This window comes from Branchiostoma lanceolatum, chromosome 11 (genome assembly GCF_035083965.1).
Source record: "Branchiostoma lanceolatum isolate klBraLanc5 chromosome 11, klBraLanc5.hap2, whole genome shotgun sequence".
In the NCBI taxonomy this organism is placed as follows: Eukaryota; Metazoa; Chordata; class Leptocardii; order Amphioxiformes; family Branchiostomatidae; genus Branchiostoma; species Branchiostoma lanceolatum.
The window spans coordinates 3,568,948-3,592,247 of record NC_089732.1 but is presented as its reverse complement, the minus strand read 5'-3'; the positions used below and the strand labels follow the sequence as shown (position 1 = coordinate 3,592,247).

The window sequence follows — 23,300 nt, the reverse complement described above, 5'->3', positions numbered from 1 at the left end:
ATTCCTTAAAAAAACTTGAATTATGGTTTTTCGCTAGAGCAAGAAGACAACATGATGATATGACGCATAACCTTCTTGGGCACATGTACAATGCAAGAGAAATGAAAATTCTCAGGCGGCAAGATCAATTCTTTTTGCAAAGCAGAGCTACCCACGCACTGACTCAGCTTGTGTAACATAGCACGGAAAATCAAGATAGCGAGAATGCTGCACAATGTCAAGAACATTGATCAAAACAGTAGCCACACACACACAAGGAAATTTAAGACAAGTTGTGTTCACAGTCTTACTTTGGTTGGCGCCGCTACTGACGCTGCGAGTTAGCGTTTTCTTGGGAGGAACGGTAGCTTTCTTAGTCGTCATTCCTGGCTTCTTAGAGCTGGCTGTTCGATCCGACTCTGACTTCGTCCCTGACCGCCGCGGTGTTGTGACGTTCTGCGGCATGGTTCTGCGCTCTGTGCTAGTTTGTCTCTGCATACTTGATCCCAGTCTGAGCGCACTGGGTCTTAATGACTGGGTAATCGTCGCTCGCGATCGGTGCGAGAAGTCGTTTGTGATTTACTGAGGTGAGATATATGTAAGGCGACGGTAAACATAATAAATATACGAAATGACTTTCGTCGCAAACAATAAACGACCACATGTGGAGCTAGCCTCTTAACCAGGCTCCGTACTGATATTTGTAACTTGCATTTTTTTTAAATCTATTTCCGACTGTGTGCTGAGATTGCTATCGTGTTATTGTGGCTTCTTTTTGCATAAACGAATGACATCGTACATGTCGGTTACACAGGACAGTAAGTAATTAAAAAAGAAAATATAATTGAAAGTTCATTGCAAGTTCTTGTCCATATAGGCTATTCCAAGTATTGCAAGGACCGACAGACAATGATGAACAATATAACGCGTGACTAATGTAGTCTAACTACTGACACTAAATTCTAACTTACTTTTAAAATTTTACATACTAAGTAACGTCGACTGTGGAGTCTACTTTCGAGGCTACCATACAGCTATCGGTCGACCGAGCGTACGCAGTCTTAGCCTCCGTTGCAGACTCCTTCCGGCTGTTTTCTTTTTCAAGTTATTGTTTTTATACTATTAATTTTTTTTCTAATTGCTGGCCGGGCCAACAACAAGAAAAATATGTAATAGTAAAACTTGAACTTAGAAAACCAAAACAGCCAGCAATTAGAAATAATAGTATAAAAACAATAACTTGAAAAAGAAAACAGCCGGGATCCGGAGGAGTCTGCATCGGAGGCTAGCGCAGTCTGACATCAGATTACAATAACTACCGGCCGGTGTCATTTAGAACATTATCTTTTGTTCGCAACACACGGACTTTTGATACTACATATACTAATAGACTCTGCATACTAGTATGTATAGTTTAGAAATAAGGTTAAAACAACATACATACCGAACTTATCAATGTAGTTTAAGTTTAAGTAAGATATCAGAGTCCCCAAGGTCTCAGACTACATAACGTGTACTAGCCATTTATTCCTTGCCCTGAATGCCGAAACAGACACATTTCACAACGGTAAACGTTTTTAAGCTCATAAGTCCTTGGATGTCAACTGCTGTTACGGTCCTGAAACCATTGTTAGTCACTTACACTTCATTGATGCTTTAAAAACTTCAACGTTGCAAGTCAGTGGCTCTGACGAGGACTTTACAATGATCATTGGCAGTAGTACTCGAAGACGTTTTGCCTATCAGCTATTGCCTGGTTAGAATGTGCGGTATGTTAAGTTGATTGTACAGGGAGGAGAGTATATCATATGATATGGCCTGCTGTCAACATCACTACATTCCAGGCGAGGTTTGGATCATTGCCCCAATGTTCGGTGATTTATGATGTCGCTTATCGCGTACGGCGCGTTTCCTGATCACCCATAAAGTGTTTTAATGACAGAAGAAGTGAGATATAGCTGGAACTCGGTCTGAATCGAGCAGCGATGACGAATACGAGAGAGAGAGAGAGAGAGAGAGTGAATGAGCGATCGAAAGAGAGGTGTTGAGAGAGAGATTGAGAGAGATTTTGAGAGAGAGAGGGAGAGAGATGAATAGAGAGAGAGGGAGATCGAGATAGATAGATAGATCATGAGGTACTAGTAGGTAGATAGACAGATAACTAGAGAGAGGGAGAGAAAAGGAGAGAAGGAGTGAATGAGGACAATGCTCTTATAACTAGATGTCCTGGACAAATGTGAAGGATCTCAAATTATTTAGCAAAGTACATACACCCATCTGAGTCATTTTACATATAACAGTTATCTTTCAGTTGATGTTGGCCTGAGAAAAATTAAAAACCGCAAAATTTCTTTAACTTGATCCCCCATTCATCTAACACATAACAAGCACAGGTATGATATGTCTGATATGATAAAAGTTCAAGGGCCAAACGAGTAACGTTTTATGATGGAACTTGTACTTTCCTGTCCAGCTGTTGCCATTTGTGTTGTTAATACACTTATCGCTAGGGGGCAGCACGTGGTAGTGGGGTTGGGGTTACTTCAGGTCAACTAAAAAGTTCAAAGGTCACTCTTCAGCTGGGGATCTGGCAACAGAAATCTTCACGGCCACGTCGACTTTTGCTGAGGTTTTTAAGATGGTGAAAGTGGTTTTCCTGCACCCGGACCTGGGAATCGGGGGCGCCGAGAGGCTGGTGGTTGACGCGGCGCTGGCCCTGAAGTCCCGCGGGCACGACGTCCGCTTCCTGACGGCGCACCACGACCCCGGGCACTGCTTCCCGGAGACGCGGGACGGCACGCTCTCCGTCACCGCGGTGGGGGACTGGCTGCCCCGGTCGATGCTCGGGCACTGCTACGCGCTGTGTGCGTACCTGCGGATGGTGGTCGCGGCGCTGTGGCTGGTGGGGTTCAGCGGCTGGGAGTATGACGTCGTGTTCTGCGATCAGATCTCGGCATGTGTGCCGTTCCTGAGGTAAGGGGGAGGGGCAGTGGGGAAGCTAAGTGTCTTCTTGTGTTGCATCATATTTGTTAGACGCGAACCAATCAAATCAAGTTATCATATGAAGTTTCACCTGTGTCCAGGGCTTTGCCTGTGTGCTGTGTCTAATGTTTGTCTATTTGTAAATGAGGGTGTGTGTTGTAATGTGTCTAAATGTATGAGGGTGTGTGTATATGGAAGTGTGTAAATGTATGAGGGTGTGTATATGGAAGTGTGTAAATCTATGAGGGTGTGTGTATGTAAGATGTATCTATGTGTATCTGTAAATGTACATGTATGAGGGTTTGTGTATGTGAATATAACGTGTGTTCAAGTATGCATGTGTTAACTTGTGTGAACAAGTGCACATGTATATGAGGGGAACGTAGTCTCGATGTAACATTACTTTTTAAAATAGGGTACATGAGACACTTTGATTCTGCTTATACTAATTACTTTCTCTCGTTCTTTTCTTTCTCCCTCGTCACCCCAGGTTAAACCGCTGGGCGCGTGTCATCTTCTACTGCCACTTCCCTGACCAGCTGCTGACCCAGCGGCGCAGCACGTTGAAGCGGCTGTACCGAGCCCCCATCGACTGGCTGGAGGAGACAACTACTGGCATGGCGGACTGTGTTCTGGTCAACAGCAAGTTCACGGGTCAGATTATCATCATCATATTTCTTACTGTTAAAAGTCATCCTTGGATATATCCGGGATACAGGAACAAGCACATGTGTAGTGTGCCACGCCAAGCTATAACTGGGATTGGGTATTCCCCGGAAGAAAACAGCGTTGCGTGTAGCTCGCGAAACCAGAAATTAAGGGCCACTGGCTGCTTTTCTGGTTAAAGAGGGAGGTCAGGGGTCAAACATTTATGATTTTTACTGGGCTGGAACTCTGGCAGTTTAAGGGTCAAACTAAAGCGTCAGTTAATGTTACTTATGTATGCCATCATGGTTTATGTAAAACAGTTTCAGAATGCTTTTTCTTGATCTTGTATATCTAACAACGTTAATGTCATTTATGTGTACACACACAGACTGGATTTGTATTTGTTCCCAAATTCCGCAAGTGAGTAATGTTGTATATATCTCTCCCCCAGCCGGGGTGTTCAGAGACACCTTCCGCTCCCTGGCACACGTGACTCCCGCCGTGCTGTACCCTTCTCTCAACTTCTCTGCGTTCGACGCGCCCGTGGACCCACCGGGAGACCTCGTCCCGCAAGGGGCGGGGCCCGTCTTCCTGTCAATCAACCGCTACGAGAGGAAGAAGAACCTCAGTCTTGCCATCAGGGCTCTGGGTAGGTTTTGATCTATCACAAAATACAGTATTAGTAAGGTAACTGCATCCTTGTTGCTTGAATGTGTCTCAGATTTTCATTATAGAAAAGTTGCAGTGGTAGAGTGAACTAAATATACAGTCAAACTACCAGTGACCTCTGCATAAGGACCACTTGGCCATTTTGACCACTTTTTGGCTGTCCTACTTTTCATATTGACACAAGCATTACGCATCCCGTACTTGCAGACCACCTGTCCAATATAACTACTAAGAATAATAAAATACAATGTAAGGTCTGATGTAAAAGTGAGAAATAAGGGAATAAGCATGATATGATCATTTTTCATTGCAGGCAAATAACCAAACAGTAGGTATGGATTCTAACGGTCAATACTATTCAAGGTCTGTAGTTTCGAAGTTGTTAACCTGTTCACTATGTGCTATACAGGAAAACTGAAGGACACTGTATCAGACAACCAATGGCCATCAGTCCATCTCATCATGGCGGGCGGTTACGACAATCGCGTCGTAGAAAACGTCGAGCACCACCAAGAACTCGTCGACCTCGCGGAAGACCTCGGCCTCACCAACCACGTCACGTTCCTTCGCTCTTTCAGCGATGCGCAGAAGAGAACTCTCCTCTCCCACAGCACTTGCCTTCTGTACACCCCTAGCAACGAGCATTTTGGTATCGTCCCGTTGGAAGCGATGTACATGAAATGCCCTGTGATTGCTGTGAACAGCGGTGGCCCATTGGAAACCGTCGGAGACAAAGAAACCGGTTTCCTCTGTGACCCGGATGCCGAGAGTTTCGCAGCGGCAATGCAGAAGTTTGTGGAAGACAAGGATTTGTCCAAGAACTATGGAAACGTGGGGAGAGATCGGGTTGAGAAGAAGTTCTCGTTCCAAGCGTTTACTCAACAGCTAAATAAGGTAGTGGAAGATACCATGAAGATGGAACCAAGGGGGAGTTGGGTGATGACAACATTTGTCACTTTACTGTTCATAGCTGGCATTGGTCTTGCAGCTATCCTGGCCCAACTGTTGGGATAAATGAATGTTTTAAATGTTAAAAGCTTTGAAATTAAGCTAAGTAATACATAGCTTTTCCATCCATCTATACTGTGTATTTGTATGTTGCAATACAGCAAAACCAATAAAACCTATCTTTGCTGTAAGCATTTTTACCGTAATAGCATTCCAGTAATTTACTTATTTGTTGCAGAGAATGAGAGTGTGAAATTGAGTACCTAGAGTGCAGTACATCTGTGAGTCTTCTAGCAATACAGTGCTACATTGTGCAGGATGATATCTAAATTGAGTATTATCATAACTATGATGATGATGATTCAACATAAAGACATTGAAATAATGTTTTATCTTTAATGTGCTTTAATGTACAGCAAAGACAGAGATTTAAAAGACGTAACTAGTAGTTGTAGTTTATAAGTACATGTATGATAAAAACTGAATATTCTACAATATATACAATGAACTAGTAGTACAAATACTGAATACATGCTAGCAATTATAGTTACTGTGACTGGTCTATTGCTCCTACATTCTTGAATAAGATGAATGAGTCAATATAACAACTTCACCACTACAATATGACTGTGTTCAGAAAGGCTTTATACCCAGCACTTGTTTTTCAATAAAAGAAGTTTGAAATCAAAATGTTATGTATCACAAGTCTGATTGTTGGCCACATAAATTTGGAGCAGATTTTGAAGAAAGCTAAAAAACATATTCCTCACATGTATCTGTACGTCCTGATACAATGATCACAAGGATCAACATAAAGGACAAGTCGCAGTATGCCCCCCTCCCCCAAGTTAGTTGTTTTTCCTCATGCCAGCTTGAGTTTCTTCCATGCCGGTGTTGTGTCCTTCTCCTTGGCCTCCTGTTCATCTATCTCCTGTTCTAACGTCTTCTCAGCCAGTTTGGGGTCAGGCTGGGTTCTGTAGTGATACAAGACATGTACATCTTTAAGACACATGTATCAGCCTCCAGTCGACCTAGTACATTTCATCAGTGGGGTACCAGACATGTACATCTTAAGACACATGTATCAGCAACATGGCGACCTAGTATTAGTAACATGTACTAGTGTATAGTAGAGTCAAAAGGAGCCCTTGAGGTCTGCTGTAGAGGTTCACTAAGCCTTTGATAAAAAGCGGTCAGACTGATATATGAGGACGAAGTATGATGATTTTTTGTTAGCGATTACTGCAATGTGGCTTTACTACAGCTTGCAAATGTTTGTGCAGCACCCCCAGGTATGCACAGTTTAGATATACAGGAGTGCATTGGACTGGGGGACGTTGCATTGGAGATCTGCTTGGACATATCTTTTCAGGGTGGCGGAATTATGTACACAGTATGTTAGTAGATGTTATCACAAATCAGAATAAAAACTTACATCTTATAGACGTGCCCGAGGTACACAGGGTTCTCCTCAGCCTCCTTGGCGTGGCGCAGGATGGACTCGCGTGGGTTGGAGTCGTCGATGATGTTTGGGGCGATCGTTCGAGAGATGTAGGATGACAGCGTGCTGCCCGTCGCTCCCAGTCTACCACCCGCGCCTGTTAAAGGGGAAAGCTAGTCATTAAGTAGCAGACCAAAGCCAATACATGTCATTTGTTATATCCTTAGTGCAACGTTACTATCAAGCTATTCGGAAATTATATTATCATATTAAAAAAAAGCACTCTTGCATGTATAACAAATCAAGAAACTGGATAAATTGGTCAAAGAGACAGACGCCAAAATATATTACTCAAGCAACTGGATAAGATTTTGAAACAGTCAGACGTTTCAGACAGTATCCACTGTCTTTCGTCAGTGACTAACGATAGGACTGAGAACACCAGGTTTTATACCAAAACTCTGAATAGATATGTTAATGAGGTAAAGACAATTTAGGATGTCTTGAAGTAGTCTTCAAAAAGAAGATTAATTCAAGACAAAGTTTATGCCAATAGTTCAATTAGCTACTGTTGTTCTAGTACAGTAACTAAATGTTGCTTGTCCGGGGGTGCCTGAAAGTTGAACGCGTAGACCCCCTTTCCTGTTGAGGGCGGGGTTGTACATCCTCTCATATATTGCTTCTCTAATTCCCCGTTCGAACCAGTGAGAGACAGACGTTTCAGATAGTATCTTCTATCTTTAATCAGTGACTCAAAAAGACAGTGGATACTAGAAAATGTCTGATAAACCTGAATGTCTAACCTTCCTCAATGAACTCTTAGTCTTGCATACATACACGCTGTATACTACAGTACCAGCAACTGCAAAAGTGGGGTACCAATATCCAATATCATTCAAAATACATTGTACATCTGCATCTGTACTGTCCATTGGTGCAACACAACAGATTTGTAGCTGGTTCTATAATATATTACACTGAATGACCTGTCATACCTAGTCTTTTGCATACAAACAAACAAACAAACAAACAAACAAACAAAGCAAAGATATGTCATATACGTACCAGCTCCGCTGACAGGCAGGTCGGGTCGGTGCGAGCGGAGAGGGTCGGAGCGATCCTTCACCAGCTGTTTCCACGCCATCCGACCGCGCCGGTTCTCTCGGAATATCGGAAGGGCATGAGCTGTGGAGGCAGAACACATAATACACATCAATCCTATAGTCTAATTTTTCTACAGGGCACATCATCTGTACTAGTAGCTAGGGTATCATCCTCTGTAGTAACCACTGGCTCAATATTTTTGTTTGCTAAAAGATTGAGCTAGTGGTTACTACAGAGGATGGTACCCTGGCTACATCATCTGTGAATTTCTTACTTAAGTCGAGTGCCAGTTGTTTTCCTTCACTGAAACCGTCATAGATGATCTTGAGTCAAATCTCAGGTAATTAGAGGCAATGTTTTCAAATTTCAGACAAAGAAGAACAATTGAAGCCCTGTTCATGTACAGTACTGTAACCCTTGTGCATATCTTTCTGATATGACCACATTTGTCTTTCTCAGTGATTTCCTCTCTCGACTTGTAAGTTGTTATGTTTATACTTACGTGTGAGAATCTGCTCATGTACCACTGTTTCCACCTGTTTCATGCTGCGCTTGGTCTTCACTACACACTGTTTGGCTCCTCTGTAAAAACATTCATGAGTAAATCAAACCTCCGGAAAGTAAAATTTTTAAATCAAAGACTGTTAAAACCTTGATCTTTAATCATTTTACCTTCAAACACAGATAAGGTGTAATTACATTCTAAGTAAGAAATGACACCTACTTGTGGCTCTTGTTCGGATCATAGAACACCTTAGTCTTGCCGTTGCTGCACCCAACAATGATCTGGTTTAACCTGTAATGCCACAGGCACCGGACTACACCCTGGAAAGAAGATGACAATATTTCCATTGTTTCTTTATCAATTTCAATGTACTTAAAATCATAAGAAAGCTTGTGTGATACTCATTCCATGAGATTACAATTAAAATGAGTTGGGTATCATACATGTCATAGGAAAGGAAATCACACAAGAATTCAAAAGAAATATGATCAACCAAAGTTGAATATTCCAAAATTTTTGTGCCAAGTATATACATGTATATTTGTGACGATATAACAATGTAAAGGTGGGAGAAGTTGACATTTTTTATCATCTGTGGTTATATTAGCTGGGGTGAGGAAAACATAGTCTCTATTTTATTCTGTCTATTGCCTTAAAGGTCATTCTTGTTACACTGGGATAAAAAATTTACAGTACTGATCTGGAGTGTTCTGACATGAAGAGGAGCTTATCAATTAGGAATTACAAAACCAAATAAAAACTCATGAATAAATTAAAGACTGAAGTGAAGCTGTGTGCAAAGAATCTAAGAATGATAACTCACGGTGTCCTGCAGTTCTATCTCGTCCACGGTCCTGAAGGTCTCCCTGTCCAGGAACACCAGTTTGCCGTTCCCCTCCCCCTTCTTCACCTGAGTACCTGTCACAACCATCTTATCATCAGGGCTGAACGTGCAGTCAGTCCTGGAATAAAGGGAAAGAATAATGTAATTCCATCTCGTTTCATTGCAGGAGTGGTTATTGCAGGCAGAATTCCAGCTTAACTTTGAAGGTCTCTACTGTGTCTCTCCCACTACTGAGCAAGGAAAATGATTCCACTCTAGGATAGAACAGGGAAAAGGCTAGAAGAACTGCCCATCAAAAGAAAATAGATTTCTTTGTTCAGCAGAAACTGTACATCTCATCAACATCGCTATATCTGTTAGCAAAACAACAGTTTACAGTTCTAGTGTGTAGTCAAAGGACATACATTTGGTAGAAGCACTGAAGTTTTGTTGCAACATTCAGTGGTCTCTTGAAGCTCCTGATGTCCCACAGCTTCATGGTGTCATCACCTGAAAGTCAACATACAGGGAAAAACATTACTTCTTCAACTTTTACAAACAGTCTAGTACTACATAGCTTTACTGTTTAAACATTTTGGCAGCATACTAAATTGTAGATAATAGATTTGTTCAGACATAAGGAGTGATACTCTACTAGGCTATTTGCTAGGTTGAAAAGAAAGTATTCAAACTTGCCCTTTCATCTTCCCATACTTTTCCATGTATAGTTTCATTGATTTCATTCATTCAATGTTTCTACCTAGCCTCTACCAGGCTCCACGGGTCACTGGAAAAATAGGTCCTATGTCGCAAACTGTACTCCTTTACTTTAGCGGACTAACGTACTCCTCTGGCATGTTATCTGTCTATTTGGCCAATTTCTACTATTTTTTCAGCGACCCGTGCAGTCTGGTAGAGGCTAATTCCTACCTCCCCTAGACAGCAGAGCTCTGTTATCGTATGAGAAGCTAACACAGGTGATCCCAGCTCCGTTCTGATGGGCGGTTCTCTGCAGAAACTTGGTATGGACCTGGGGCAGGGATAATGAATAAAACCAGGGTAAGAACCAGACTCAAAAGCAAAATTTTAAGTATTATGAAAAACACCAAGTAAAATACATTAGAAAAATTGAGGACTCAAATTGTGTCTAGTGCTTAGGCACAGATACACTTACATTCAGGTTGGCATCCCAAATTTGTATGGACCCATCCTGCAAAGAAAAATGTTGATATGTTATTAACTTATTACTAAATTAGACAGATAACTAAATCATTATGATATTTTCTTAAAAGTACTGATAATAAAAATCTAAATTAGATGTAAAATGCTATAATACAACTTTTATAAGACTGCGCAGAGCCATAATGATTTTATATGTATGGCTAACAATGTGGTGGAAGTGGTGGGTCGATGGCCATTCCTATGCCTAGTAGTAGTACAAATGGGCAAAAAGACTGAGACCAAATCTTAACAGTAGGCAAGAGTATCTATTAGGTACCCTTTGGTGTGCAGTAAATAAAAACACATCAGTCCTTCTGCACAGTTCAACACAAGAGAAAAGTTGCACTTATCCCAATCTTTTCACTCTACAGCATCAGTATTTGTCAAGAAATCAGAAAACACACAGGTCCAATTTTCTATTGTTTTGGAAATCATAGTCAATGCTACTTCTGAATAGATTCTATTCTTAATACTGAATCTGATGAACTTTCAATTCAATATCACTCCCTTGTGTATCTTAACCAGACCAACACACACACCTCGCAGCCCCCCACGATGAGTTTTCCGTCCCTACTAAAGCCACAGGAGGTGACTCCAGTCTTCCTGCCCTGCTGTGAGCGCGCCTTGAAGGCAGTCTTGTGTTTTTTCCCCTCCGATTCCACATCCCAGATCCTCACCGTGCTGAAAAGGAACAATCACTGTCAATGACTGTGGTTTGACTAGATTTGATATGTTAAATGGTCAATATATGCTAAAGACGACATTTAAATTTAATTTTGAAGGATAAGAAATGTAGACTTGCCTGTCGTCTGAACACGTCAGGAAGAGCCCCTTAGTTCTTGGGTGCCAACAGGCGCTGTTTAGTGATGCAACATGGCCCTGTATTAATGTGAAAATGTCAAATTCAATTGCAATTTCATTCAGTAATTGATTAACATACTTCTCTTCAGTCAGTCAGTCAGTCAGTCAGTCAGTCAGTCCGTCTGTCCATCCAGTCATGTGTTGATTTTGTTGAGATGAACTGGTTTATTAGATACATAACACACTGCTGATTCATTCATTCATTTATCTATTTTTCATTAATTTATTCATTAATTTCTTCCTTTGTTCATTCATTCCTTCCTTCTATCATTTATTGTTTATCTCTTCCCGCATTAGATTTTTAATTTTTTATAGTAGATCTTAAACAACAAAAAAGAAGCTAACAAACCTTAGTCTTGGCCATGTCCTGTAGATACTGGTCTCCTTTGGAACACTCCAACACTTCAAATCCATCCCTGTCATAAACCTTGGCCTGTGAGTTCCCAGCTGCGATCAGGATCATGTCTCCTGTTATGGTATAGGCCAGGGATCGGATGTTGTGGCTGAGGAGGAAGTATAGGTGCAAATCAAATAACATGAAGATCATTCCTCCCACAAGTATATCACATGTTATGGTGCAGACCAGTGATCTGATGTTGTGGCCAAGTGTGGTATAACATCAACTGGCACCAAGATCATTCCTCCCACACATACATGTTCCTCCCACAAATACATGTACCGTGATTTCTGAAAGACAATGAGCAAGATGCTAGATGAAAGTGTTGCAGAGAAATATGTTGCAGAGCAAATACGATATCAAAACACCTGAACATATTTGGGCGCAACAAGCAAAATACTGAGGGATCAGAAAAAACAGAGACTACATGTATGAATAAATCTCTAAAATATAAGACAACTCACAAATACATGTTATTAGTTTTGAAAGAAATACCTGAAATAATACATTAGCTCACTATTGAATGAATATCTGCTGAAACAGAATATATATTCTATATTCTGACGACAGCAGATATTATCTAATAACTCACCATTCGCAGGGTTGTATCGTACGGAAGGATTGGAGGCTGGCATCCATCGCTGCAAAGTCCCAGAACCGAATGTCGTAATCATAACCTCCTGTGATGAGTCGTGACCCTGAGGGGTCAAGGGCAAGGGCAGATACCTGAAACATATCATGTACATGTCTTAGCAAGACCTGGTAATGTGTAAGAACATTTTTTGCCACACATATACTACTGCTGCGTGAATATGTCGAGCACAATTGTCTTATGTTTGGTACCCATTTATCTGAATCTGAATTGGTCAACCTGTATAACATGCTAGCTTCACAGTCATCTGAAGATAAACTTCTGTCTTTGCATAATGTCATAGATGATATAATGCTTTTACTTTGTGAAGGCATTCCTAAATTCTACTCACCGTTTTATTCCCATGTTCCAAGGTGATCTCATGACTCGCAGGTATTCTCTTATCAAGAGGCTGAAAGAAAAAACAAATGTAGAATGGAATAAGATGCTTCAGTTGATGATTAGAACACTGACCTACATGTAATTTGCCCCGTTCTAAAGTTATTGATCACAACTACAGATTTTCCATAAAATGTTGAGAACATTTCTCATATTATAGCTTTGCTTTTATATGTCTTAAACCAACCAACATACAAATGTAGCTGACAGTACGTTATATCATACTTCATAGTCACATGACTACAAACACGCTGTGCTGTGATTGGTCAAGACTTGTTCTGACTCACATCCTCCTCCTCATCATCATCATCACTGTCCTCATCCGAGTCCCTGGGAGGCATCGGGGGGCCGATGAACTCTTCTTCTGGTTCTGTACCTGCAGCTGTCTTCTGAAATAGTAGAATGTATGATATTGTGACACAGCAAACACTTAATGTTTGACTAACATGTCCCAGTAGTTTGTTATGTACCTGGACACAACTCAGAGTATATACATGTACTACATGTTTCAACTTTAAATCATATCACAGATCTGATGGCAGATAAACACACACCACTACCAGTGGACTAGCCCCCTGCTGTAGTGATTGCACCACAGTGTGGCCCAAGGGCTACTGAAATGGAGATGGGCTCCGGCCTATGCACCATCACTTTAACTTTACTTTAACTTGACTTTTTAAAACGTAAAACAGAATCTTATCCTAGGAGTTAAACACATCATTTCCATTTCATTTTAAGATGATAGTTCTTACTTGAGGTGGTGGTAGTGGTGGTCCTATCATTGCCTCATCTGATGAGTCTGAATCATCTGAGTCTGAATCCGGTGCTGGTTTCTGGCTGGCAGAGGAGGTGGAGGGTTGGGGGCCGGGGCGAGGTAGGGGAGGGGGTGGGGGCATCCTCTCGTCATCTGAACTGTCGCTGCCTCTTGTTGCTTCTTTCTCCTCTGGGAGGGGACAAGAACAAAACAGTCTAAAGATTAAGAAAGGCAAGCAGAGATGGCAGACGCCTTACCCATATCACTTCTCCCTGTCTACATACATATGTAGACAAAATCTGCAGGACTTAGAACCGACTTACGCCGAGAGTAGACAAACCTGGCGTGACCTAGCTACGCATGTCTGTAGCCGCTATGCATCAGTTCCTGATGCTCGCGAATGATTGATTTTTTTGACAGACAAAATCTGCAGGACTTATAATGTGTTACCATTATATACTAGTAGTACATTGTGTATATTAGGAAATCTGGAAACTCCCACCGACATACAAACACACAGACAAGCTTAAGCCAAAAACGATACTCCACTCCCTTCATTTCTTGGTCTAGAGGCAGGCTTTCTAGCCACAGACTTCCATGGAAATTGCTATTCTATATAGTACAAATATGCAATATATCGTATCTGTAAGGCGTAGCTTACCAAACACTTTCCGTGACCTTTCCTGAGCTGTCTTCCTGGTTTGCTCAAGTATGGAGTCAAGGTCAAAGGTCCTGGCCTTCTTCTTTGTCCCTGTTGGTCAGATAGCCGAGAAATACATTGAAATATAAATTTACATATGAAGATACTAGTAGCATGAGTTGAAGGGATTTATTTTACTTTGACTGTTTGAGCAAGGGGGTTAGAGGGACTTTTTTGCTTTCACAAAGTTTCAGTAAGTGCATGCATGCAAGATAACAAATAGAAGGGTGTATTTAGATTCTTGTTGAGCCTATGATATGGGATTTTGAAAAAGGAGATGAAACTATTATACAAACCTCCAAAGGAGGAGAATCCCATGACCTTTGACATGTCCGTGTCCTCATCCATGTTGTCTGAAGAGAGAGAAAATATATCGTGTCAATACTAGTATATGAACACGACATAGGCTAGCCGTGGCGACTATGGAGGGAGAACATACTGTAGATCTTGGCACTCTCCATAAAAAGCCTTGATTATTTGGCGAAGGTATGTGTTCGTGGAACTCTAGTCTAGTTGACAAGTGTTTCTAGTTCAGACGTTCTTTTATAACATTATGAACGCTCAAACAATATCTTTAACATCAACATTATTGGTTCACCAAAGCACAAACGTAGAAACCGTAACATCTTGCCTGGTGCGTGTGGCTCTTCTTCGTGCAACAACAAAACGTGGGGAGGGGGGCGTACAGAACACGCTTGAGGGGCGCTTTATAGCGCTACTGGGAGACAAATACGTTACTTTCCGTGCATTAATCAACACATATTTAAGCGAAATCTGTTTCTATTGATAAACTGGCGACTATAGATGCATTAAACGACATACAAACCTTGTTTTCAACGTGGTCGCTCCGTTTTGTGACGCCGATCTTGGGTGACCCCTTGTGACCTTTAGTGAACTGACCTCCCGATGATCCTGATGACCCACATAGTACTTGGTTCCGCTGGCCTGTATGATATTAGTGATGTAAGTGACCCAGTGCGCTTGGCCAAATTCTTGTGGATATTACAGACTGATACCTTTACTCGACTGTCTTTGAATGAAGAAAGACCAAATGCTGATGCCACAATTTCATTTATGACTTACACGGGGCTGTACATAACAAGAACTTAGATAAAGGTTAGAGTGCAAAGGTCAGCCGTTCGAAAAGAAGAAGCCGTTCGAAACCAGTCGAACCGCAGGTCACCGTAGAACGCTTTATTTTCTTTTTTACGGCGTTTGCCGCGGCACGATTTGACCCCGCTGCATGGGTGTAAACAACCGCCTGTCGGCAGCAAAAAGACCTCGGACCTACATAATGTTTATATTTTTTCACATCTACAGGATCTGCCCAACACAACCATGTAGTTATTTCGTGCACAGCAAATTGTAAGCGAGCGCTGTGGCTTTCGAAACATTGACCATTTTTGGGTCAGTATATTTGTGCGTGTATCATTGACGGTTCACCTGGAACCAACTAGATATTTACATCACCTGATAGCCCATTTCCTCACCTTTAAATTGATACCAAAGTTCCTTGGAATTGGATAATTTTATGGGAACCGGTTTTGCCACCAAAAAAACTAACAAGAGGTCAATTTGTAGGGCGTCTTATTCTGAAGAAGAAGACAAACACAATGTCCTTTTACCATGCTTTACACAACTCAAAACTTACCTAATGGCATTGGTCAACTTGCATATGAATCTCACTTTTCCTGGCTTCAAGATGATATTAGTCTTATTTGGAAATGTTTCAGAATATTAATTTTAGACGGCAAAACTTGAGCCGTAATTTTCATCAACGTTCCCAACACCGGCTGAAAGTTGCAACATTGCACCTGACCTCGCCTGACCCCCGCGGCAGGAAAATGGAACGTACTGGCTGGGTTCGGTCGTTCGAACGCTGAAGAGTTCGAAGTGATTGACTTAAAATTTGACTATTTTGTAAATATCAGGTACCTTGTACTAAAACCTCTGCCTGTCTGTACTTGACTGTTATCATGTCAATTATCATATTGCATGTGGTAGCCGCGTTCATACAGCTTCTGATACAAAAAAAATGGGCTTTGTTATGCCACGCGAAATGTATCGAAATGTATCCAAAGCGCAGGAGTGCACGCATCGGTAGCTAGAACTAGGCAGAAATTTCACCACCGCAAAGTAGACATTGTCGCAGTTTTTTCGGGGGCAAAACCGGTTCCCATAAAATTATCCAAGGAACTTCGGTATCAATTTAAAGATGAGGAAATGGGCTATCACGCGATGTAAATATCTAGTTGGTTCCAGGTGTACTGTAAATAAGACAAACACAAATAAACTGACCAAATATTCTTAATGTTTCGAAGGCCACAGCGTTCGCTGTCTTTTTACAATGCACGAAATATCTACATGGTTATACTAGGCAAGTCCTGTAGATGTGAAAAAGTGTAAACATTATATAGGTCTGAGGTCTTTTTGTTGCACCACAGGTAGTTGTTTACACCCATGCAACAGGGTCCAACCCGGGTCCGGCCGTGACCCGGAAAAAGCCGTCTTAGAGAAGGCTGCGCAGAACCGATGCGCATAGAGCTCTGCGGTTCGACTGAAACCGAGAGACGGGTTTCGTGTTCCAGGCACTGATTTGTACAGAACAAGACGCACTGGGTTTAGTTTACAACAATCCTGACAGCATTATGGCGAGTAACTTGCAAGGATCGGGCGACTTCTCGGAGGGGACGTCTGTGGCGGAGTTCAGAGATGACGCGGCCGAGGCAGGGCGTGTACAAGTCAACGTGCAAAGTAGTCCGACTGACACACCAGCCTTCACCATTGGAAAAAGAGAGGGTACCTGCTCAAGAGATGTAGCAGTGGACATGGATGGTAACATTGCATCTTATGGGAACGATTGGGTTCATGTATTCGATACCAAGACTGGTCAGTCGCTTCGATGTTTTCCGATAGAGGAGGGTCTGAATGGGGGGGTCCTGGCAACGCTTAACGGTAAATTCAGACCAGCCGATAACGCTTAACGGTAAATTCAGGCCGGCCGATAACGCTTAACGGTAAATTCAGCATTTTTAGAACATGAGATACCCCTGAAGACGACGGTTTTTTGCCACTAGTCGCCCTGATCTTGTGGCAGGAGACCTAATACGCTATGCCATTCTCGCACGCCTGCTCCGAACGCTTTAATTTCATGATCACAATGACGAGCGCCGAAGGCGCAACGAAAATTTTGAAATCTTGACCCTCCGAAACGCTATTTCCTGCATTCTGAGGTGGGGGGGGGGGGTTCCTGAAGAGTATGCTAAGTTTTATGACATCTATATTTGAAAAAAAAAAAAAAATACAGAAGAGTTTCAGCTTGATTTTGGAGGGGCGTCACGCCCTCCAGACCTCGCCGGAGCTGCGACATGCTCCCGGGCAAAATTCTTGACACCGCTATTTCTTGCATTTCGATGGGCAAATATTACTGGTAATTTAAGTTAAGTTTAATGATGTCTCTGTTTGTAAAAATCTACAGACGAGTTTCAGCTTGACTTTGGGGGCCGACGCCCTTCTGACATTATTGTTTCGACGGAGGCCTGGCATGCATCCGGGGAAAATTTTTAAATCTTGAACCGCGAAACACTTAATTTCCTGAATTTTGAGGAGAAAACTTTGCTGGTAGAGTGAAAAGTGTTTCAGCTTGAAATTTTGTGGGGGGTGCCCTACCGACATATTTTTGCCGGAGCCGTGTGCTCCCTGGAGAAAATTTTGAAATCTTGACCCACTGAAATACTTTTTCCTGCGTAACGAGGAATTACTCAATAACGCTTAACGTTGAATTCAGGATGACAAATAACGCTTAACGAGGAATTAAAACGACCAGTAACGCTTCACGATTAATATACCGATAACGCTTAACGGTAAATTCAGGCGGCCGGTAACGATTAACGGTGAATTAAAATCGCTCGTAACGCTTCACGAAAAAGGGCATGCAGACCCTCATAGAGGGCGCTACCTTTGGCATGGGCATTGGCTCCAAAGGACAGTTCGTTTTTACGTCACATAAACCACTTTTCCACCCTGCCTTCCACGCTGTGCCTGGCACCCAAGCAATACGTGTGTACTCGCGAGAGGGAAAACTTACGAAGACCCTGAAACCCGCCTGTTTGGGGGCACATCCGGCAGGAGTTGCGGTTTTGCGGGACGGCCGCATGGTGGTGTCGGACCAAGACCGTAACTCTTGTCTCCTCCTGCAGCCTGATGGGAGCCTCATCCGGGATATCGGCAAGGAACATGGTTCATAGCGGTGGACGAGTCACGTGACCTGTTCTTTGTCACTGATTATGGCGCTCATAAAGTTTGTGTGTTTGACCTTGAGGGAAATCTGAAGTTCAGCTTTGGTAAACATGGGAAGAGTGAGGGAGAACTCCTAGGTCCGATAGGGATAACGTTAGACCCGGCAGGTAACATCATTTTAGCGAACATGACTAACAGCCGTCTGCCTGACGGGACGTACCTGAGAACTGTGGCCGTAGTGAAGGGAGCATGCTCCCAGGGAATCACACTGACACCAGATAGGCACATTGCTGTAGCGAGTTCAAGTGGTATCTTGTTTCACAAGTACTAGTACGCTAAGTACTTGCTCATGCTCTGGGTGTCACAGAACAGATCATGCTGCACTCACTATAATATGAGTGAGCATTGAACTAAAGTAATTGAGCTAAATAGACACTAGCAAGAAACAAACCGATCAATCGACATAAATATTTTAAGATCAACATTGTAGAATGAATAGAAAGACTCTTTTTACACAACCAAGTGATTTATTCAACCGACGTTTCGGTGACCATCTGTCACCTTCCTCAATGCAATTCTGACTGGTTGCACTGCAGTACAGGTGTCGCTGCTTATACAAATGTACATGCGTCGGTTGAATAAATCAGTTGGGTGTGTAACAAGAGTTTTTCCTCAGTGACTTAGCAGCGTGCAACCTGATCAAACTATTTACGGATCAACATTGCAGACTTAAGCAATGATTCCCATTCTGATATATATATATGTAATATACGTAGGAATTTGTTAAGCTTGAAGTCACCTTCCATAAACAAAAAGTTAGCAAAGATCCAGATTTTTTCTCTACTTCTGTTCGTTTGAAACCACAGACAAAGCGGTTTCTTCAAGAGACGTCCAAATTTATCATCATAAGCGCATATATTAAGCATCCATAGAGAGACTAAGGCTGTCTTCCCCTCTTAATAACTTTAATTGTTTGGGCAATATACCTGTGAAACAAAATAAAAGCCTACTTTGTTCTTTGTATGATCCAGACAAAGGTTGTTTTTCTCATCAATAGGTTTCCAAGAAAAAGTTGCCAAGTCGACGACCGAGAGGTTGAAATATGCAACTATTTTGCAATTTATACCAAACCTATTGCCCAGTGGAGTTTCACCAAGCATAAAGAAGCCACCTGTGCCGACCTTCTGGATGTCTAGTGTTCTTCTATGGCTTTTGTTTTCTAATATGGACAAGCTTGATCGGTACGCCAACTCCAGAGCGATCAAGCTTGCTTGGCCATGTAAGAAAAAAGCTTTAGAAAGCCAATTGACATAGATATAGAGAATTATGCCCAATCAGGTTTTGATTTCTAAAGGACACTATGCTTAGAAGATAGCCGTCACTAAATCATCAACGACCAAATGATTGTGTATTGACAATGGATTTGTACGAAGTTAACAGGTTGTTTACAATCACAGTTAGTTAGATATTGTGTGCTTCAACGGTCAGTGCCCGAGCGACGCTGTGAGTAAGGGTTCAAAGTCCGTCCGATCACACAGTCCCGTGATTTACCTGTACAAAAACACACCTGTCGAACGAAAGATGAAGCACCTGACGCTACCTGTTCATGTCCTCGCTCTCTTCGCTGTCTGCCTCGGACAGCAGCATTGCTGCTACCCTGATCAGTACGACTTGCAGGAGACGGAAACCGGGTGGAGCCACGGGCCGGTGGGAGGGGCGTCTTCCTACCAAGGGTCCCGCCATGTGGCGTACGATTTCATCAACAAGAAACTGGCGATTGAGGAAAGAACGGATTCTGGAGGCGTGCGGCAGTATTATAAGCAGATTTATGACTATCCGGAGGTACCGCATGACAGAATATGTCTCTTCCGATTACTTCAGGCTATATGATTTACATATGACGTCACAACCGCCATGATGGTAGGGACAGGATAGATCCAAGATGGCCGCCGAACATTCGAAACACATAGTCATTCTAAGATAGGGTTTGTTTGTAGAAGTCTTTGATTATGCAGATGCAAAAGCAGATAGATGCAGGGAAATCAACTCTGTCTTTAATTTCTCTCATATCATGACATCACAGAATGATTAGATTAACCACCAACATGGTTACGTTATGGTCACATGGCTATAAAACTTATTCACACAAAAGGGCATTCTTCCATTGCCCTTTACTGCAACAGTAAAATAATCCATAACCCAAGTTTTCTTTCTCGTGCTTCTTCATTCATGAAGGTTTTTCTCTTTGCATCTTTTTCCAGGGTGCTCATTATCTAATTATGGGGACGGACTGCTTTAAAACCAAACTGACGGGGGAGATGAAGCAACACTGCATCCCAGGTCCGTACATGCCTTTTAGAAAAAAGTTACTTTGTGATATCTTAATCAGGGAAAGATCCGTGTTTCTGGTCCATCAATATCTAACACCACATTGCTGCATATTAGGTTGGATGCCGTTCCCAAGAAGAGCAACGTATTTCACAAATTATTACAAATGATTCGCCCATCTGTAAGGCTGTTTTTTTCACATTGCTGATAGGCACTGTTGAACATGCTTATACATTCACATTGCTGATATTTTAATGTTCTGTCAGAATCTAGATCTATCTTCCCAATCACGTTCAAACGTGGTTCTTAGCAACGTTTTTAACGACCATCTCCCCCCAGGACAAGCGTCCCACCTAGGCTCGTACGTGTACGGGATCGGAGACTCGGGTCTGCTGGTGGACTCGTTCCTGTTCCACGTCAAGGGGAACGTCACTACGCACAGGTAGGCGGGCAAGAAACAAAAAAGACAAGAACGCAACGTTATGCTTCTTTTTATTGGCTTTGCTAAGATTTAGAACTTGGACTTTCTTTTACAACTAGCGTTTACAACTTTCGCTGGTGTTTTGTTTTAAACTGCGCATGCAGCCGAATAAAACAGTCTTATAATTTTTTTCACACGGGTGTAACTGTAAGGCACTTGATAAAATTCGTGAGTTGTTTGTGTCTTATTCATCATGATATTTTACGTACTTGTACATTTTCTTTACAGGTGTACAGCTTCATTACAAAAGTTATGAAAACTGCACTTTATAACCATTGTAACACAGGGAAGTGACCCGAGTGGGCTGTCTACCCGTCCGCGAGCTGCACACACATCTAGAACCCACTGGTAGGTTGCTTTACTCATCTATTGGTTTTGCTTACTTTCCAAGCTGAGGTTGGATGTTGTATTTTGTTGAAAAAGAAATTTTCTACCAAATCAAATGTTATTGCATTAATGATCAAATGCGAAACAATAAAGTACGTCCTATTTCTCTCCCTATCAAAATCATCACACTTCGCTATCTGTGATATGATTTCACTATGATGGGATGTATCCTTTCATTTGTAGCCATTTGTAACCCTAGTTTTGTTTGATACAAAACAATCTAACTTTTCTTTTCTTTTTCCCGATTTCAAAGACAAGACGATCTCTGTCCAGGCGATGACGTATGTAAACGTCACCAGCGCAGTGCGTGACCCGAGTGTGTTCACCCCTCCTGTGCCGCCATGCCCGCCACGACACGAGTTCACACAGGTACATATCCACTACCTTATCTTCATCAATGACACCCCCAGATAACCCCATCAGGAGCAAAGTATGGGAAACACACACCAATATCTGTAGAATGGTTCTTGAAAACAAATGTTTATTTGAATCACTCAATGGTAATGATCCTTTTGACATTAGCAAATCTCTTTTTTTTGCAATAAGTACCTAGCCCTTTGTGAAATATGAAAATGTGAAACCTTCGTGATGAACTAGTTTCCATAAAAGCAAGTAATATATACTACCTTACAGATCATAAGATAAAATTTGATCTCCATTTGTGTTTCTCCATTTTCTTAATTGTCTTCCTAATCGTATTTTTCATTGACGTTTTTAGCAGTAGTAAACTTATTCGTAACATTATTTGCATTGTAACTCTTAGCTGTGTGTTCTTTTTGTTTCCCAGAATCTCCAAGACATTGAACTGTTGCAGTGGGTCGAAAAGACGAAAAGGAGTCAGCGAATGTCAGATCCTCCCCCACTCTGAAGGGCATCCCATCTACAACTAGCTTTAATGATACACTTGTGACATGGATATGACTTTTTTTCCACGTTCTTTTTATTCAATTTTCAGACCAAAAGAACAGACACGCATGTCACAGGCGTTAAAATAAATGATATATTAAACAAAATTACATAACAGAAACAAACTCATACAAATTACAAAGATATGCTTGGAACCCATTCATAAATCACAACTTATAACAATTTGAACATAATAGGCACTTGGAAAAGGCAACTCATAGCAAATGACGTCTATATAGGACTTTTTGTCAAACACTCGCCCCACTATGACAGCAGATTTAAAGGCGCCTGCATTGTACGTTAGACTGAAGGTAGAAACCAGTTAAGTATCCTTAATTTGTATCTAACCCCCACAGTAGATCTTTGAATGATCAACATTTAAGCTTACAAAATGGCACAACAAACCAAACTCAAGACGCCACACAGTCTGTCATTTTATGCAGCCAAGCAACAATCTACACAGTTCGGACCGCTGTACGTGTCAAGTGTTGTTTAGTAACTAAAAAGTCAACACTGAGCATGTCTTGACCCCTGGCAAACAAGGTTAAAGACCACAAGGTCGGCGCGCGGTTCAGTCACGAGACAATTAACGTTCCATCGAATCTACCTTAGCAACCATAGAATCAACGCTCTATCGAATAAGCTATTGCAATAAGTTTAGCATTGAAATGGAGTTTCCGAAGGTCAAATTGTCACAAAATAATCAAACGTTCATTGTACAGTTGTATGGTGACAAGGCTAGATTAAGATTAAAAAATTAAAATCAGAAGTGTGCACTTCTCCCAAAGCGTTTGTTCGCCATTTCTGTTTGCGTTTTGACTCAAAGATATTTGGACATTTATTTGTCACCATAAAACTCGAGTGCCGTTTTATGTCCTTGTCGTAACCTTGCTTGTT

At 41.8% G+C, this 23,300-nt stretch overlaps 4 protein-coding genes across 6 annotated transcripts in view; 2 read left to right on the top strand and 2 right to left on the bottom strand.

Annotated features, from left to right (window-relative positions):
* LOC136444970 (cAMP-dependent protein kinase catalytic subunit alpha) overlaps window positions 1-459 on the bottom strand; it is a 39,310-nt gene extending 38,851 nt beyond the window's left edge. For all 3 annotated transcript variants that reach the window (XM_066442775.1, XM_066442776.1, XM_066442777.1), the window contains exon 1: window positions 291-459. In XM_066442775.1, the coding sequence (XP_066298872.1) occupies window positions 291-444 (154 nt within the window). In that variant the 5' untranslated portion in view covers window positions 445-459. The remainder of the gene's footprint in view (window positions 1-290) is intronic.
* Window positions 460-2,552: 2,093 nt separating this feature from the next.
* LOC136444242 (alpha-1,3/1,6-mannosyltransferase ALG2-like) lies at window positions 2,553-5,432 on the top strand. Its single transcript, XM_066441752.1, has 4 exons — window positions 2,553-2,952; window positions 3,452-3,615; window positions 4,061-4,258; window positions 4,688-5,432. Exons 1-4 carry the CDS (start codon window positions 2,618-2,620, stop codon window positions 5,290-5,292), a joined length of 1,302 nt encoding a protein of 433 aa, XP_066297849.1. The 5' UTR covers window positions 2,553-2,617; the 3' UTR covers window positions 5,293-5,432.
* A 176-nt stretch (window positions 5,433-5,608) lies between these two features.
* On the bottom strand, window positions 5,609-20,004 carry LOC136444241 (WD repeat-containing protein 70-like). Its single transcript, XM_066441751.1, has 20 exons — window positions 19,902-20,004; window positions 14,889-15,007; window positions 14,359-14,415; window positions 14,024-14,113; window positions 13,361-13,551; window positions 12,896-12,997; window positions 12,562-12,621; window positions 12,171-12,304; window positions 11,531-11,684; window positions 11,123-11,199; window positions 10,860-11,001; window positions 10,274-10,309; window positions 10,030-10,129; window positions 9,525-9,609; window positions 9,100-9,238; window positions 8,496-8,596; window positions 8,274-8,353; window positions 7,733-7,852; window positions 6,662-6,824; window positions 5,609-6,200 (listed from the first exon to the last, which is right to left on the bottom strand). The coding sequence occupies exons 3-20, from the start codon at window positions 14,408-14,410 to the stop codon at window positions 6,089-6,091; spliced, it is 1,938 nt and encodes a 645-aa protein (XP_066297848.1). The 5' UTR covers window positions 14,411-14,415; window positions 14,889-15,007; window positions 19,902-20,004; the 3' UTR covers window positions 5,609-6,088.
* On the top strand, window positions 19,788-23,191 carry LOC136444239 (uncharacterized). The gene is made up of 6 exons (XM_066441750.1): window positions 19,788-20,143; window positions 20,563-20,641; window positions 20,969-21,071; window positions 21,397-21,458; window positions 21,751-21,866; window positions 22,285-23,191. The coding sequence occupies exons 1-6, from the start codon at window positions 19,883-19,885 to the stop codon at window positions 22,363-22,365; spliced, it is 702 nt and encodes a 233-aa protein (XP_066297847.1). The 5' UTR covers window positions 19,788-19,882; the 3' UTR covers window positions 22,366-23,191.
* The last annotated feature ends 109 nt before the right edge of the window (window positions 23,192-23,300 follow it).

Excerpts from the sequence above, each read along its gene's own strand:
- LOC136444241 (XM_066441751.1), bottom strand. The coding sequence starts at position 14,410 with ATGGATGAGGACACGGACATGTCAAAGGTCATGGGATTCTCCTCCTTT. Across the intron at positions 13,552-14,023 it reads AAGGTCACGGAAAGTGTTTG|AGGAGAAAGAAGCAACAAGA; the intron begins GTAAGCTACGCC and ends GTCCCCTCCCAG. Across the intron at positions 9,610-10,029 it reads AGCTCTGCTGTCTAGGGGAG|GTGATGACACCATGAAGCTG; the intron begins GTAGGAATTAGC and ends GTTGACTTTCAG.
- LOC136444239 (XM_066441750.1), top strand. The coding sequence starts at position 19,883 with ATGAAGCACCTGACGCTACCTGTTCATGTCCTCGCTCTCTTCGCTGTC. Across the intron at positions 20,144-20,562 it reads AGATTTATGACTATCCGGAG|GGTGCTCATTATCTAATTAT; the intron begins GTACCGCATGAC and ends ATCTTTTTCCAG. Across the intron at positions 21,459-21,750 it reads CACACATCTAGAACCCACTG|ACAAGACGATCTCTGTCCAG; the intron begins GTAGGTTGCTTT and ends CCGATTTCAAAG.
- LOC136444242 (XM_066441752.1), top strand. The coding sequence starts at position 2,618 with ATGGTGAAAGTGGTTTTCCTGCACCCGGACCTGGGAATCGGGGGCGCC. Across the intron at positions 3,616-4,060 it reads GGTCAACAGCAAGTTCACGG|CCGGGGTGTTCAGAGACACC; the intron begins GTCAGATTATCA and ends TCTCTCCCCCAG. Across the intron at positions 4,259-4,687 it reads TCTTGCCATCAGGGCTCTGG|GAAAACTGAAGGACACTGTA; the intron begins GTAGGTTTTGAT and ends TGTGCTATACAG.